Source organism: Vespula vulgaris, chromosome 19 (assembly GCF_905475345.1).
Source record: "Vespula vulgaris chromosome 19, iyVesVulg1.1, whole genome shotgun sequence".
Lineage (NCBI taxonomy): Eukaryota > Metazoa > Arthropoda > Insecta > Hymenoptera > Vespidae > Vespula > Vespula vulgaris.
In genome coordinates, this window is record NC_066604.1 from 1,502,835 (window position 1) to 1,516,421 (window position 13,587).

Sequence of the window (13,587 nt, forward strand, 5' to 3'; positions counted from 1 at the left end):
ACGGTGATAAAAGTGAAAAAGAATATCAACAACGATAGGAGAACACCTGTCCGAGATATATCTACGTACGTACGTACACACACGTACACACGTATACGTGTATACATATGCATACACATTAAATTCACTTTATATTTTATATGTTTATAATATGCTTTCTTTCTTTCTTTTTTTTTTTTAATTTTTAATATACCATGAACACAAAAACGATCACGAATGAAATTAATCGAAACTATAAATTATATATATATATATATATATGTATATATATAATTTATACATATGTATGTATGTATGCATGTAAATCTTTATAGGATAGGTCGTTTATACTTTGGAAGTTTCCAGTCGACACGAGTGTGTTTCACAATAGACGGACGAATGAACGGCCTGAATGAACGAACGTCACTGCATTATGTAACCGCCCTGAACACTTTGCAAAGGGCGCAAGTCCTATCACGAAGCGTACGCCTGGAATGATCAATGAGGTCGCCAAGCTGCGCCACCTTAGGAGGAAGCAAAAGAAAATAATAATGATAATAATAATAAAGAAAAGAGAGAGGGAGAGTGAGAGAAAGAAAAATATTCCGTAAGAGGAAGTGAAAGAGAAGGAAACAAATCTATCTCTAACGCACATGTCTAGAGAAAAAAAAATATATATATATATATATATATTGCTACGAATATCATCATTCATTTCTTTTTTTCAACGATCAGATCGATCTAATTTATAGATTAAAAAAAAAAAAACAAAAAAAAGCAGGAGAAACTAATACTTATTAAACGATATAAAACTCCTTTATTTAATTATAATCAATTGGAAACGTCTAATCTATTGGGATTAATCGATTCGAAGGAAGGTAAAAAAGAAAAAGAAAAAAAAGGAAACACTATCTCGTTCGTTCGCTCCCGTACGAATTTGCTTCAATGGAAAACAAAATTTTATACGAAAAAAAGAAAAATACCAAGAAAACAAGAAAACAATAATAACGATAACGATGATTACAACGACTATTAAAAACCTCGTTCGCGAAAGTACAAAAAAAAGAAAGAAAGAAAAGGAAAGACGTAAAACGAAGACGAACGAGAAAGAAGTCGAAAGGAGTAGAAAATAAGAAAAAGCAAGAGAAACAAAAAGAACGAGTAAGAAAGAAAGAAGAAGGAGATAAGAAACTAAAGATATTATACTGAACTAACTCGATGACAGAGGGTTCAACAAAATTCTTTTTGAAGAAGAACGGAGGAATGAAAAGAGGAAGCAAAAGACGAAGAAGAAGAAGAAGAAGAAGAAGAGAGATAGGAGGAATAAAGGGAGGAAGGAATGGATGGAGAAGCAAAATAGAGAAAAAAAAAGAGAAAAAAAAAATTTCGCGAGGTAATGGTAGCCGCGCGGAAACTACATGCGATAGATAATCGCAGGCGGAAGTTAAACCGGCGAGTGTGCCAGGCGAAAGAAATTTCAATGAATGGAAAACGTCGGTAAGGGCCTCTTAAAAGGATCGACCTTTTCAATTGACGGCACCGTCCTTGGATCCACAGTCACGAACTCTCGTGCGCGCATCAGCGCCGCCGTTCGTTCGAATCGGTTAACGCAACGCACCATCGAAGAGGGCGATCTTATTCATTCTCTATCTCTATTTCTCTCTATCTATCTTTATATATTTATCTATGTGTTTTTATCTTCGTCTATCTAAGCACAACAACGATTATCCAACCAGTCGCGAGACGATGAATTTTTTTTACAAATGCATAAAATATTTTCGATCGGATAGTTTCAATCGGAAAATATCGAGATCTAGGAGAATGAGAGAGATCTATGAGAAGGATTAAGTAAGATCTAGAAAAAGAGAGATTTATGCTGATGTTTTCTATACGAATATTTTCTTTTTGTATTTCTATGTTTCTTTCTCTTTCTCTTTTTTACTCTCTCTCTCTCTCTCTCTCTTTCTCTCTCTTGACCTCTTTAACGATTTCGTTGCCTCGTTCTAGCTCCTTCTCCTTCTCCTCCTTCTCCTCTTCCTCCTCCTCCTCCTCCTGTTTCTCCTCCTTCTATACCACGTTCTCCACTTCCACCTCTTTCTCTTGCTTCATCGATCGTGTTACACAGTCTTTTTTATATATATTTTCCTCTTTTTCTTTTCTTCTTTTTCCAAATTCTTTCCGTGAGAAATAGAAAGGACGAAAGAAAAGAGGGTAATAATCTTCCAAGAGATTCGTATTTATTAAAGATCTTGAGAGGAAATGATAATGGATTGAAGCGATGGATCGATCGATCGAACAATTTTTGGGAAGATCGTACTTGTTAAAGATCTTCAAATTTAAAAGAAATATATTAATGGATCGAATCGATGAGAGATACAAGTCACTCTGTGTATGTTCGAATACATACATACATACATACATACATACATATATATATATATTCTCTATATATTTAATTTGAAATGGAAAATGGAAGATAGATATGTAGAAGAACGAAGAAGAACCGGTTGAGAAAGGATGGAAACGCTCGGAAAGAGGGAGCTTGCATTCGAGGGCGTGTCAGGAGTCTTATCGTCGAGAGCTTAAGGGTGCTGGGTCATCTTCGATCACCAAAAAAAAAAAAAAGACAATTAAGAAGAAGAAGAAGAAGAAAGACTCGTTATCGTTTTTCTCGTAGGATTTTTCGTAAACATCGCGTGATCTCAAGGATATTTTCAAAGATATAGAAAGGAAAAAGAAAAAAGAAAAAATTTCTTTTACACACACACGGAGCTATCATTCAGTCCAATTAATTTGAGGCGATCGACGAAATGTTTTATTCAGATTTTCTGTCAATAATCGTTAAAGCGAATTTGTCGAGTCACACTCGACAGATCGCGTTAACAACATTTTACCATCCGATCGACTGCGTTCGTATACTTCGCACGTTGACTGATATGTACAAAAAAAAAAAGAAAGGAAGGAAAAAAAACTATTAATGAAATCTTTCGATCGTAATGAAAACGTCGATACGAGAAATAATTGAATGAAATAATTGCCAATAATTGTCGACAGATTTTTGAATAATAACATCGAGTTCTTCTTTTCATTAAAACGCGTAATCGAACAGAACTGGGATCGTAAATTTCGAAATATCTATATCTCGCACGGTGCAGAAAAAGATAGAGATAGATAGAAAGAGGAAGAGAGAGAGAGAGAGAGAGACTTGTCTTGCGCAGAAGCCGATCGTGAGAAAATCACTACGCGCGCATTTGTATCGAGTGAGAAGGAAATTTTCTGGCAAGCGTTTCTCTCTGCGACAATATTCTTCTCTCTTTCTCTCTCTCTCTCTCTCTTTCTCCCTCTCTTCCTCGTTTCACAGAGCGTCGAGATAAAATCGCGTATGCACTTGGTCGCGATCACCACTTCCGAATTATATAAACGCGACGACGTGTTTAAATAGAAGATAGAAAAAGAGAAAGAAAAAAGAAAAAGTTGAGAAAAAGAGAGAACGAGAGAATTTAACGTTGATTCGAATGTATCGTTATAACGACGAATAATTAATTACGATAAATCAAAATATAATCGAAGTATTCCATTTCGTCCTTTCTATCTTTTTACTTTTTCAAAAGGAATTTTTCTACAATTTCACACTCATAGAATTCTTGTCATTTCGAAATTCGTCGTTAAATAAAATCTGTATCTCCATCCATCCACCCATCCATCCATCCCTCCATCTATCTATCTCTGTTTCTCTCTTTGGAAGAATCCACGCAGGCGCAGAACACCGTAGAGCTCGGTTTTCCTTTTTCGATTAAGCATCTACGAAAGAAAGATTCTGTATATCTATTCGTTCTCTTTCTTTTTTCTTCTCTCTCTAAAATGTTATTTGCCTTTCTCTCTCTTTCTATCTCTCCATCTCTTTCTAATATTTCCCCAGCTGATTCGACTCTACCACGGTTGGCCATAATCGGACAAGGAAACTAAGAAACTGGCTCTATCGAACGCGTCACGATGAATCGGGTCAGAAAACCACGAGCTAACCGATCTACTCAGATATGATAGATGTATAGACATAGATAGAGATAGAGATAGAGATAGAGCACACTGGTCGTTAAAACTCGTCACGCAAACGCACAGCCGATTTAAACCTCTCCATTCTGCAATGCGTCGCGACTTTACGATCTTGCCAACAGGAATGAGCACACGAAAACCGTCAGATTGACAGCTCCACGACAGACAGACAGACAGACAGACAGACAGACAGCCAGACAGACAGACAGACACTTCAAAATATTTTCTATATTTTGAAGGAACTATCTTAGACATTTCTACGAGCTTATCGAGATTGTTTGTACGTAATCATTATGAGAATAATAATAATTGTGCAAGGCTAAGGTCTAACGTTTGTCGCCTGCATCAATATTTTTTTTAAAAAAATATTCTTTCGTAATCTATTAGAAAGAGATGAACGAAGAAGGATAGATAGATAGATAGATAGAGTAGAGGGGAAGAAAAAAAAAGAAAAAAGAAAAAAGGACAGGAAACGAGAGGAGGTACCATCCTCGTTCGTTGTTACTTGATGAAATTATATAGCACTCGATGATAAAACTATATACTTCACTATGACTATATAAATGATAGATAGAAGAGGCTAAACAAAGATGATCGAATGATAAATAATAAAATGAAGAGAGGTTATCGAATAAAGAGAAATGATAGAGAAAGAAGAAGAGAGCAGTCGAAATTACGATCCTACCTTATCTCACCCTCTCTCACCCTCTCTCTCTCTCTCTCCACTCCCACCCATCCTCTCTCTCTCTCTCTCTCTCTCTCTCTCTCTATTACAGAACCGATCGAAGCTCCTCTTTAACAATACTGTTTTACACTATCGACATATTTTCTTCTTTCTTTCTCTCTCTCTCTCTCTCTTTGTCTAATATTTATCCCCGTCTTCTCTAATTTGAGAACGTTCACTCAGTCTATCTCTATATATTTTTCTATCATACTCATATACAGCGACGATTCTCAACTGGCGGACGTACGTATTTACTTACTTACTTACTTACGTACTTACTTACTTAGTTACTTAGTTACTTAGTTACGTACGTGTACGTTATACGTAAATAACTGAGTAACTACCTGAACGAAGTAAGAGAATAAGTTTCTAAGCTCGACAGAAATGAAACGACCAGAAAACGACGATGACGAACAACGAATAACGAACTACAAAAACGAAAACGACAACAACGACAACAAAGACGAATAAACCGATCAGACGTGTATAAACGTACGAACGACCGAACGAAAACGACGAGAATTAAATTACGTGTATCTTTTCTTTAATCATTATTCTTATTAATATTAATAATTTCGTAAAAATATATACATATATCCTTTCTCTTTCTCTCTCTCTCTCTCTTTCTTTTCGTATACGCTCTCTCTCTAACTATCTATCTATCTATCTATCTATCTATCTATCTATCTATCTTTCTTTTAATGGCACAAACCTTGTCACCCATGGCTGCGGCGAGCGGTGTGTTCGATGAGAATAGAAGGTTAACAGCGCGACTTCGAGTGGACCAGAGACTGACTGGCGTTTCGTGTCGTCGAGGACCGCCGGCATCATCGACCCGTCCTCCCCACCACCACACCCCTACCCCACCGTCGAAGAACGCGACGAACGGAGAGCCGCCGCCGTTGCGCGCGAGCGTTGCGCGCGCCACCTCTCCTCTCTCTCACTCTTTCTCTCTATCCACCTCTATCACTATCTCACTCTTTCGAAAGAGAACCAACCTTCTTCCCCCTCTCCGTTCGCTAGCCCCCCCACTACTCCTCCGGTCCACCTTACCAAGAACCTCAGCGAGTTTGCCTCGCGACGTTCGCAGCGCCACCATGCTGCGCGACGGCAATTTTCTCGCGACGTCCGTCCATCCGTCCATCCGTCCGTCCGCCATCCCCACTCCACCACTCCTTTCTCCTCCTCTCCGCCTATCAAGCAAGCCCCGACTCATCCCCTCTCCCTTCTCATTCTACCATTACTCCTACTCCTACTACTACTCCTACTCCTACTCCTACTCCTACTCCTACTCCACCTCCTTCTCCTTCTCTTCCTCACCTATCCTCTCTCCCCACTCCACTCCGCTCTCCTCTACTCTACTCTACTCCATCGACTATCCCCTCTCCTCCGCTCTTTCAGCCCCCGCCGTTCATCTCCTCTAACATAAGCGAGCGATACTACTTCGTGCTACCCGGCAGCGCCACCGCCCAAACGAGCGAGGCCGATGTGCATCATCCCCACCTAAAGGTGTACCCGTCTCGAAGCCCAGAACCCCCGTAAACTCTGGAACGTACCCGCACCACCCCTTCTTTCTTTCTTTCTTTCTTTCTTTCTTTCTTTTCTTCCTTCCTTCCTTCCTTTCTTTCTTTCTTCTCTTTCTTCTCTTTCCTTCTCTTCTTTTCTTCCTTCCTTCCTTCCTTTCTTTCTTTTCTTCTTTTCTTCCTTCATTCTTTCTCTCTTTCTCCTCAGTCTCGATCTGTCTGTCTATCTATCTCTCTTTCTCTCTCTCTCTCTTTCTCTTTCCACGTAACGCGCCCCCGAAACGCTACGTCAAACGCGCAAGCTCCCTAGAAAGCACGAAACGCCAGTGATTCTCCGATTCTCGTCCCATCGTCAACATGTTTTAGCTCAACGTACTTCTGTCACACTCTGTTCCCTTTTCAACATACTTTCTTTTTCCTTTTTATATATTTTATCGATCCTAATCCAAGTCTAGTCCTTCTTTCTAGTCTAATCGAGAAAAAGTATTACGTGCTCTATTTTACGAACTCTTTATATTACCATGATAAATGCTATTCAAAAATACTGTTTCTTGTATGACGTATAAGAGTGTATAGAATAATTGAAGTGTAATATATATACTTGTGTGTGTTATATTACATGTTACATATTACATTACGTGCATATGTACACACACATTCATACACCCATATATATGTATATGTATATATATATATATATATATATATATATATATATATATATATGTAAGTTAATATCCAGTATTTTAATCAAAGCTAACGTCATAAAGTGATAGTTGAGAACCACTGCGGCACGATCTGTGCTACTGGGCTACGCGCCACACGGCGCTTTGGCCGACCGACCGACCGACTCTACTCAACCCACTCGTCACACACACACACATACACCTAAAGAACATATACACACAGATACACAACATACATACACATAAAAAGAGAGATAGGTGCAAGTTCCTATCATACATACATATATATGTAAACGGATGAAAGAGAGAAAGAGAGATGAGAACACACGCAGTGCTATCTCTTATAACTGTCGTTCCCTATCCTGCCACGTTAGGAACCCTCTTTTCATCCCCCTTTCTTTTTTTTTATTCTTCAAAAGAAAGAAAGAAAAAGAGAGTGAGAGTGAGCAAGAGAGAGATAGACAGAGAGAGAGAGAGAGATAGACAGAGAGAGAGAGAGAGAGAGAAAGAGAGAGAGATACTTGAATGTAGGGTAGAAGCTCTCCCGTGCAATCCTTTTTTACTTCGTAGTTACTTTTATACCATCGAATGGTTCGTTCCATGGACCATAAGAAGATGTCCTACGATTCAACGACGAGATTACTTTTTCCACAATTTTTTTCTCTTTTTTTTTTACCTTGCGAAAGGTTTCGAGAGAGCTATATAAAGAGAGACAGAGAGTGAAGGGGAGAGGACAGGAGTGGAATCTTGCGAGCCCTCTCGCGAGTACAACGTAACGTACTCGATGTCGATCGATTCGCGAGAGTACGTAGATACCTACAATTCGGCGTACTAGCTCTGCTAGCTCTGCTACTATTACTATGTGCTACTATTACTCTAGCTACTATCCCGCTGGGCTACAGCTGCTGCTACTATTGCTGCTGTAGGAGCAAGCAACTTTTTCCAACAATTGAAAATGGAGATGTAAATGGAGATTCTAAGTAGTTTCTCGTGTTTCATAATTTGTCCTGATTCTTCACTCGTCGAAGTAACAGAGAACGATGTATTAATCAATATGTATGTATGTATGTCATATATCTATTAAAATTTTACACGAGTCAGGCATATCTTGATCCATCGTGAATTATTTTAGGAAAGCTCGATTCGAGAAAAAAAAATTACAAAATAGAAAAGATAAGAATCAAGATAGAGTACAAAATTATGGGATAATGTTTAGAATTTAAACGACGCATACGTATACACACATATACGTACATATTTTTTTTTTTTATACAGAAATAGGACTAATTTTCGTATAGAAAGAAAGACTAATTTCTACTTGTAGTTTTGAGTGAAGTAGAAAACGCGTTAAGAACGAATGAGAACAACGAGGACGACGGTGACAACCGTAGTTAAGTACTAGTATTATTTAGTAATAGTAGTGGTAATAGTTGAAGTTAAATTATTAGGCTAGTCTATACAAGTATAACACTTTAATACTTCGAGTCGTGCCATTTTGAAGGGATTTTTCCTTAATTATATTTCTCTTTCGTTGTCGTTTATCGTTACCTTGTTCCTTATATGTGACCAAACATATATACGATAAGAGGAAATAATTATTAACGTTTAAATACCAACATAGATATGTATTTTCTTTGAAATAGAAAGAACGTTAATAGTCGTGATAAAAAAAAAATATAGTAACCATGGTACTTGCGTAACAATATCGATCAATCGATATACGTTCGAGAACCAATCGAAAAGGGAAAAAAAAATAACGAATGATTGTACATGAATGGAGAATTAGGTGAAAGAAAAAATTCAATATCTCTATCTCTCTTTCGAGCATAAATTTATGTATATACGTTGCACAGATATACGACAAAGACAGAAATATGTTTTTCTTTCTTTTTTCGTTTTTACTGAATTCATTTGAAAACCAACAAATGGATCTATCATAGTTACAACATTAATTAATAATACCTACTAAACTTATAGTTTTAAGTTTTGCTCCATATTTGATCTAAAACGAACAAGCTGAGAATCGATATTCAAACAAAACATTTTTCTTTAACATTTCGTTTGACGAAGTTAACGTCAACAAATATCGTATCATAATTCCATTAAATAAACATCATTGATATATATATATATATTATATATATATATATATATATATATATATATATATATATATATAAACACTAACAATGAAAATCTATCTTGTGTAACTCTGAAATTAAAGGTTTGCAGATCGATATTGATATAGTATCTACTGTTTATTTCTTTTGCACATGAGAAATCTATTTCGAGAAATTTTTTGATACTATTCTTTTTCTTTTTCGTTACAACCTGTATACCAGGAAGACAGTGTATAATATATATATATATAAATGATAATAATAAAAAGAGAGAGAAAGAAAAAGGAAAGAAAAATCGAAGAGTAGATATATAACACAAGGAAGCATATGGCTCCTTACCAAAATTTGCTATTATTAATAGCCCATGAACGATGACGAAGATAAGCAAAAAATAGAAGAGAAAGAGAGAGAGAGAGAGAGAGAGAGAGAAAGAGAGAGAGAAAGAGAGAGAATATCCAGTCAAAAAGATGATCTCTTTGTCGTCTATGGTAAGTACGTCAATGAAATTCTTAAGATGACGAGCCGACAATGTTTTCGTCTAAGAAACAAGGTCATAATCATAGACGAAAACAATCCAATGTGTAGTCTCGTTAAAGAAATTGACACTTTTCATTATTGTTATCGTTATCGTTATCGTTATCGTTATTGTTGTCGTTGTCTTTGTTAGTGTTATTATAATAGTCATGTTTTTATCTCAACGAGATTGGCAGCCTTTGACAAATATCTCTTCGCGAGGAAATTTACGATTATCTTTTTTTTTCATTTTCTTTTTTTTCTTTTTTTTTTTTTACTTTGTTTGGAACGTATAAAACGAAATTCCGATGGAGAAGAGGACGCTGTTGATTCCATCTTTTTTTTTTCATTTTTTTTAAGCGATGAAATAATGAGGATTAAATCATTCGAGGAAAATCGATAAGTACTTTTAGAAACGTAATCGAGAACACTTCGATATTAATTCACGAGCTCTTTATAATTCTACCTTTGTATTCTCTCTCTCTCTCTCTCTTTTTCTGTCGTTTTCTCTCTTTCTTTCTATCTATCTTTCTTGCTTGCTTGCTTTCTCTCTTTTTTCCTCGACATCTTCAAAAATCGATCAACTAGTAAATAAATCGGGCAAACAAGTTGCGCCCGAGGGAAGATAAATGCCATAGGGTTCGTAAACCGACTCGAACTCTCAATTTCCATTACTAAAACCCTTTTCCGCTGTTCGATCCATCCATAATTCCGTCGTTCCCTTGCGAAAGCCACTTTCTCGTGCAGTTTGTCTTACCATCTACCGTTGAATTTATCCGAACCATCGAACAAACTCGATATATACATACATATGTGTAAGATAATATGTGTATGCCTACAGGATAGGCCAAACATTTTCACGATTTAAAAATACTATATCATTCTTTTCTTACGATTTTTTCTTTTTTCTTTTATTTTTGTTCTTGTTTTTTTTTTTTTGAGAGAGAGAGAGAGACTAATGTTCATTTTCCAAATTACAAAATTAATATATTTTTTTTAATAATACGAACGAAAGAAAATGTAAGAAAGTATGTACGTCTAACATCGAACGATTTGAAATCGAAACGAATGAAGATATCACGTGCGTTCTAATCTACGATCTGCGTAGACCAAAAAAGAAAAAATAGAAAAGGAAAAAGAACGGGAATAATAAGGAAGAGGGAAAAGAGAAGAAAAGAATAGAAAGAGAATAGAAAAATGAGACATATCGTTAGATTCTATAGTTTCGCGTTAGAACAATACAGTTATAAAATATTAACGATAACGATAAATCTTCGAATGGAAAATAAAACTAGAGAACTATATCTATTGAGAAAAGAATATCACGCGTAAACAAGTGGGATAAGAATAGGAATACGAATAAGGATAAAAATAAGAGGAGCAGAAAAAAAAACGTTTAAAGAAGAGTACAAAAATCATTTGTGAAAGAAAAAAGAGAAGGGAAGAGATCACGTTTAAGAGAAAAGAAGAAGGAAAGGAAGAAGAGCAAAAAAATCATATTTCAAGGAGAAAGAAAAAGAAGAATAAACAAAAAATCACGTTTAAAAGAAAAGAAGAAGGAGGAGGAAGAGGAGAGCGAAGGATCATATTTAAAAGAAAAAGAAGAAGGAGAAGGAAGAGGAAGAAGAGAGAAAAAAATTATGTATAAAAGAAAAACAAAAAGGAGAAGAGAAAGAAAACGAAGAAGAGGAAAAAAATTATGTTTAAAGGAAAAAGAAGAAGAAGAAGAAGAAGAAGAAGAAGAAAAAAATTATGTTTAAAGGAAAAAGAAAGAGAAGAAGAATAAAAAAAAATAGGAGAGATACAGACAGACGGATAGAGAGGGACAGACTGAGAGCTACAGCGAAAGAGAGAGAGAGAAAAAGAGAGAGAGAGAGAGAGAGAGAGAGTGAGAGAGAGAGAGAGAGAAGAAAAGAGTAGGGATGCTGGGGTCCAGCGACGGTGTTCATCGAGCGAACGATTCGCACTGACGCGAGTTATGCAATCGCGTCGGCTGGCCTTGCGCCAATCTTGCGTATCACTCGAACTCGTCCCACAGAGAAGAAGGAGAGAGAAGAGGAAAGAGACTGACCGATAGATAGATAGATAGATAGATAGATAGATAGATAGATAGATAGATAGATAGATAGATAGATAGATAGAAAGAGAGAGAGAGATAGAGAGATAGATAGATAGAAAGAAAGAAAAAGAAAGAAAAGAAACTGACCGATAAAAAGAGAAAGAAAGAGAGAGAGAGAGAGAGAGAGAGAAAGAGAGATAAATAAACGAAGAGAAGATAATACGAAGTAAGAAAAGAAAAGGAAAGAGATAGAGATCAGAGAAAGGAGGAGAGGAAGATGGATAGATAAATGGAGAAGGGGAAGGTGTCGATCATAGACACGTTCTGCGTGTAACGCATGTTACGAAACGCGTGTATCGTTAGAAACGCGTACGAATCGTACGTGTATCTATTTTTCCGTCTATGTGTTTGCTCGTTTTATCTATATGTGTGTATCTATTACTACTACTATTACTGTTACTGTTACTATTCCTATTACTACTACTATGTGGGAATGAAACAAGGCATACCGAGTATCGCTAATCATTTCGCTTTCCGCGTTCAATGACGAATGCAAGAGACAAATAAGAATGGATATTACTAATATTATTATTGTTATTATTGTTATTATTGTTATTGTTATTGTTATTGTTATTGTTATTGTTATTGTTATTGTTATTGTTATTGTTATTGTTATTGTTATTATGTGTGGGTTAAGTATTATTCGAACGAAATTAATCTGGATAATGTCAACTGTTGCAGTATTATTATATGTTGATATATTTATATTTATATGTATTTGTATATTTGTTATTATATATTTATTCTTTTTTTTATATATACATATATATATATATATATATATATATATATATATATATATATATATATATAACAAATTGTGTATATAAAAATATATATATATATATCGAAAGAAATAAAGAAAAGAGGGAGAGAGATTTAGATGATGATTAAGCGCATATATCGTTCGTTAAAAATTTAATGATCGTGCGAAGATCTATTGAATCGTTTTCATCATTCTTTAAAGTAAATACAAACGAAATGACAAAGAGAGAGAAAGAGAGAAAAATTTTTCAGACAAAAGTCTCTCTCTCTCTCTGTTTCTCTCGTTATTCGTATCTATTCCACGTGATGAAAGATAGTCGAGTGCAACCAAAGATGATAACGATGATTAACCATGATTAGATGTTAACGACGATTTCCTTCCTTGCGTTAAAAAAAAAAGAGAGAGAGAGAGAGAGAAAGAAAGATATATAAAAAAAAGAAAAAAAAAGGAGAGAAATAAATAAAGAAAAAAATAAAAAGAAAAATATAAGAAATAATGAGAAGCATAATTCTCTCACGTGTATACTCAAACACTTATGACTTAGATCACTCTAGAACTTCGTAATCCTATACGGACTTTTTATTAAAAATTGTTTTCTTTTTTTATTTATTTTTTTTTTTTTTACACAGATCGATTATGTTACTTATCATAGTTAGGATATATGTATCTCGATACAAATGTACTTGACTATGATCGTTGAATTACTTTTGCTTGCCTTGCTTGAAACGTCGATGATACTTGTCTTTAGAATTTCAAATAACATATATACATATATACATACTTTTATATATACATATACATATACATATACATATACATATACATATACATATACATATACATATACATATACATACATCCATACATACATACAGTCATACGTATATTTGTACATACACATATATACATAGATAAGTAGATATATAAACAGATGGATAGATGAATGGATAGATAAATAGATAGATAGATACTAGTAAGAATTTTTTTTTCTTACTCTTGCAAGTCGATTCTCTCTCTCTTTCTCGATTAATCCACGTGACGATCAAGGCATAGCGATCTTGAAAAGTTGACGACTCGCATACTTGAACTCTATGCAAGAGCAAA

General features: G+C 35.3%; 1 protein-coding gene across 27 annotated transcripts in view; it reads right to left on the minus strand.

The window, feature by feature from the left end:
* Positions 1-13,587, minus strand: part of LOC127070722 (sodium/potassium-transporting ATPase subunit alpha) — a 94,712-nt gene that overhangs the window by 49,227 nt on the left and 31,898 nt on the right. The window contains exon 1 of one of the 27 annotated variants that reach the window (XM_051009058.1): positions 5,469-5,620. The exons of 25 other annotated variants lie outside the window; for them this stretch is intronic. In XM_051009058.1, coding sequence (XP_050865015.1) covers positions 5,469-5,480 — 12 coding nt within the window. In that variant the 5' untranslated portion in view covers positions 5,481-5,620. Of the gene's footprint in view, positions 1-5,468; positions 5,621-13,587 lie in introns of those variants that run through there. One more of the 27 variants, XM_051009055.1, reaches the window with a different exon arrangement.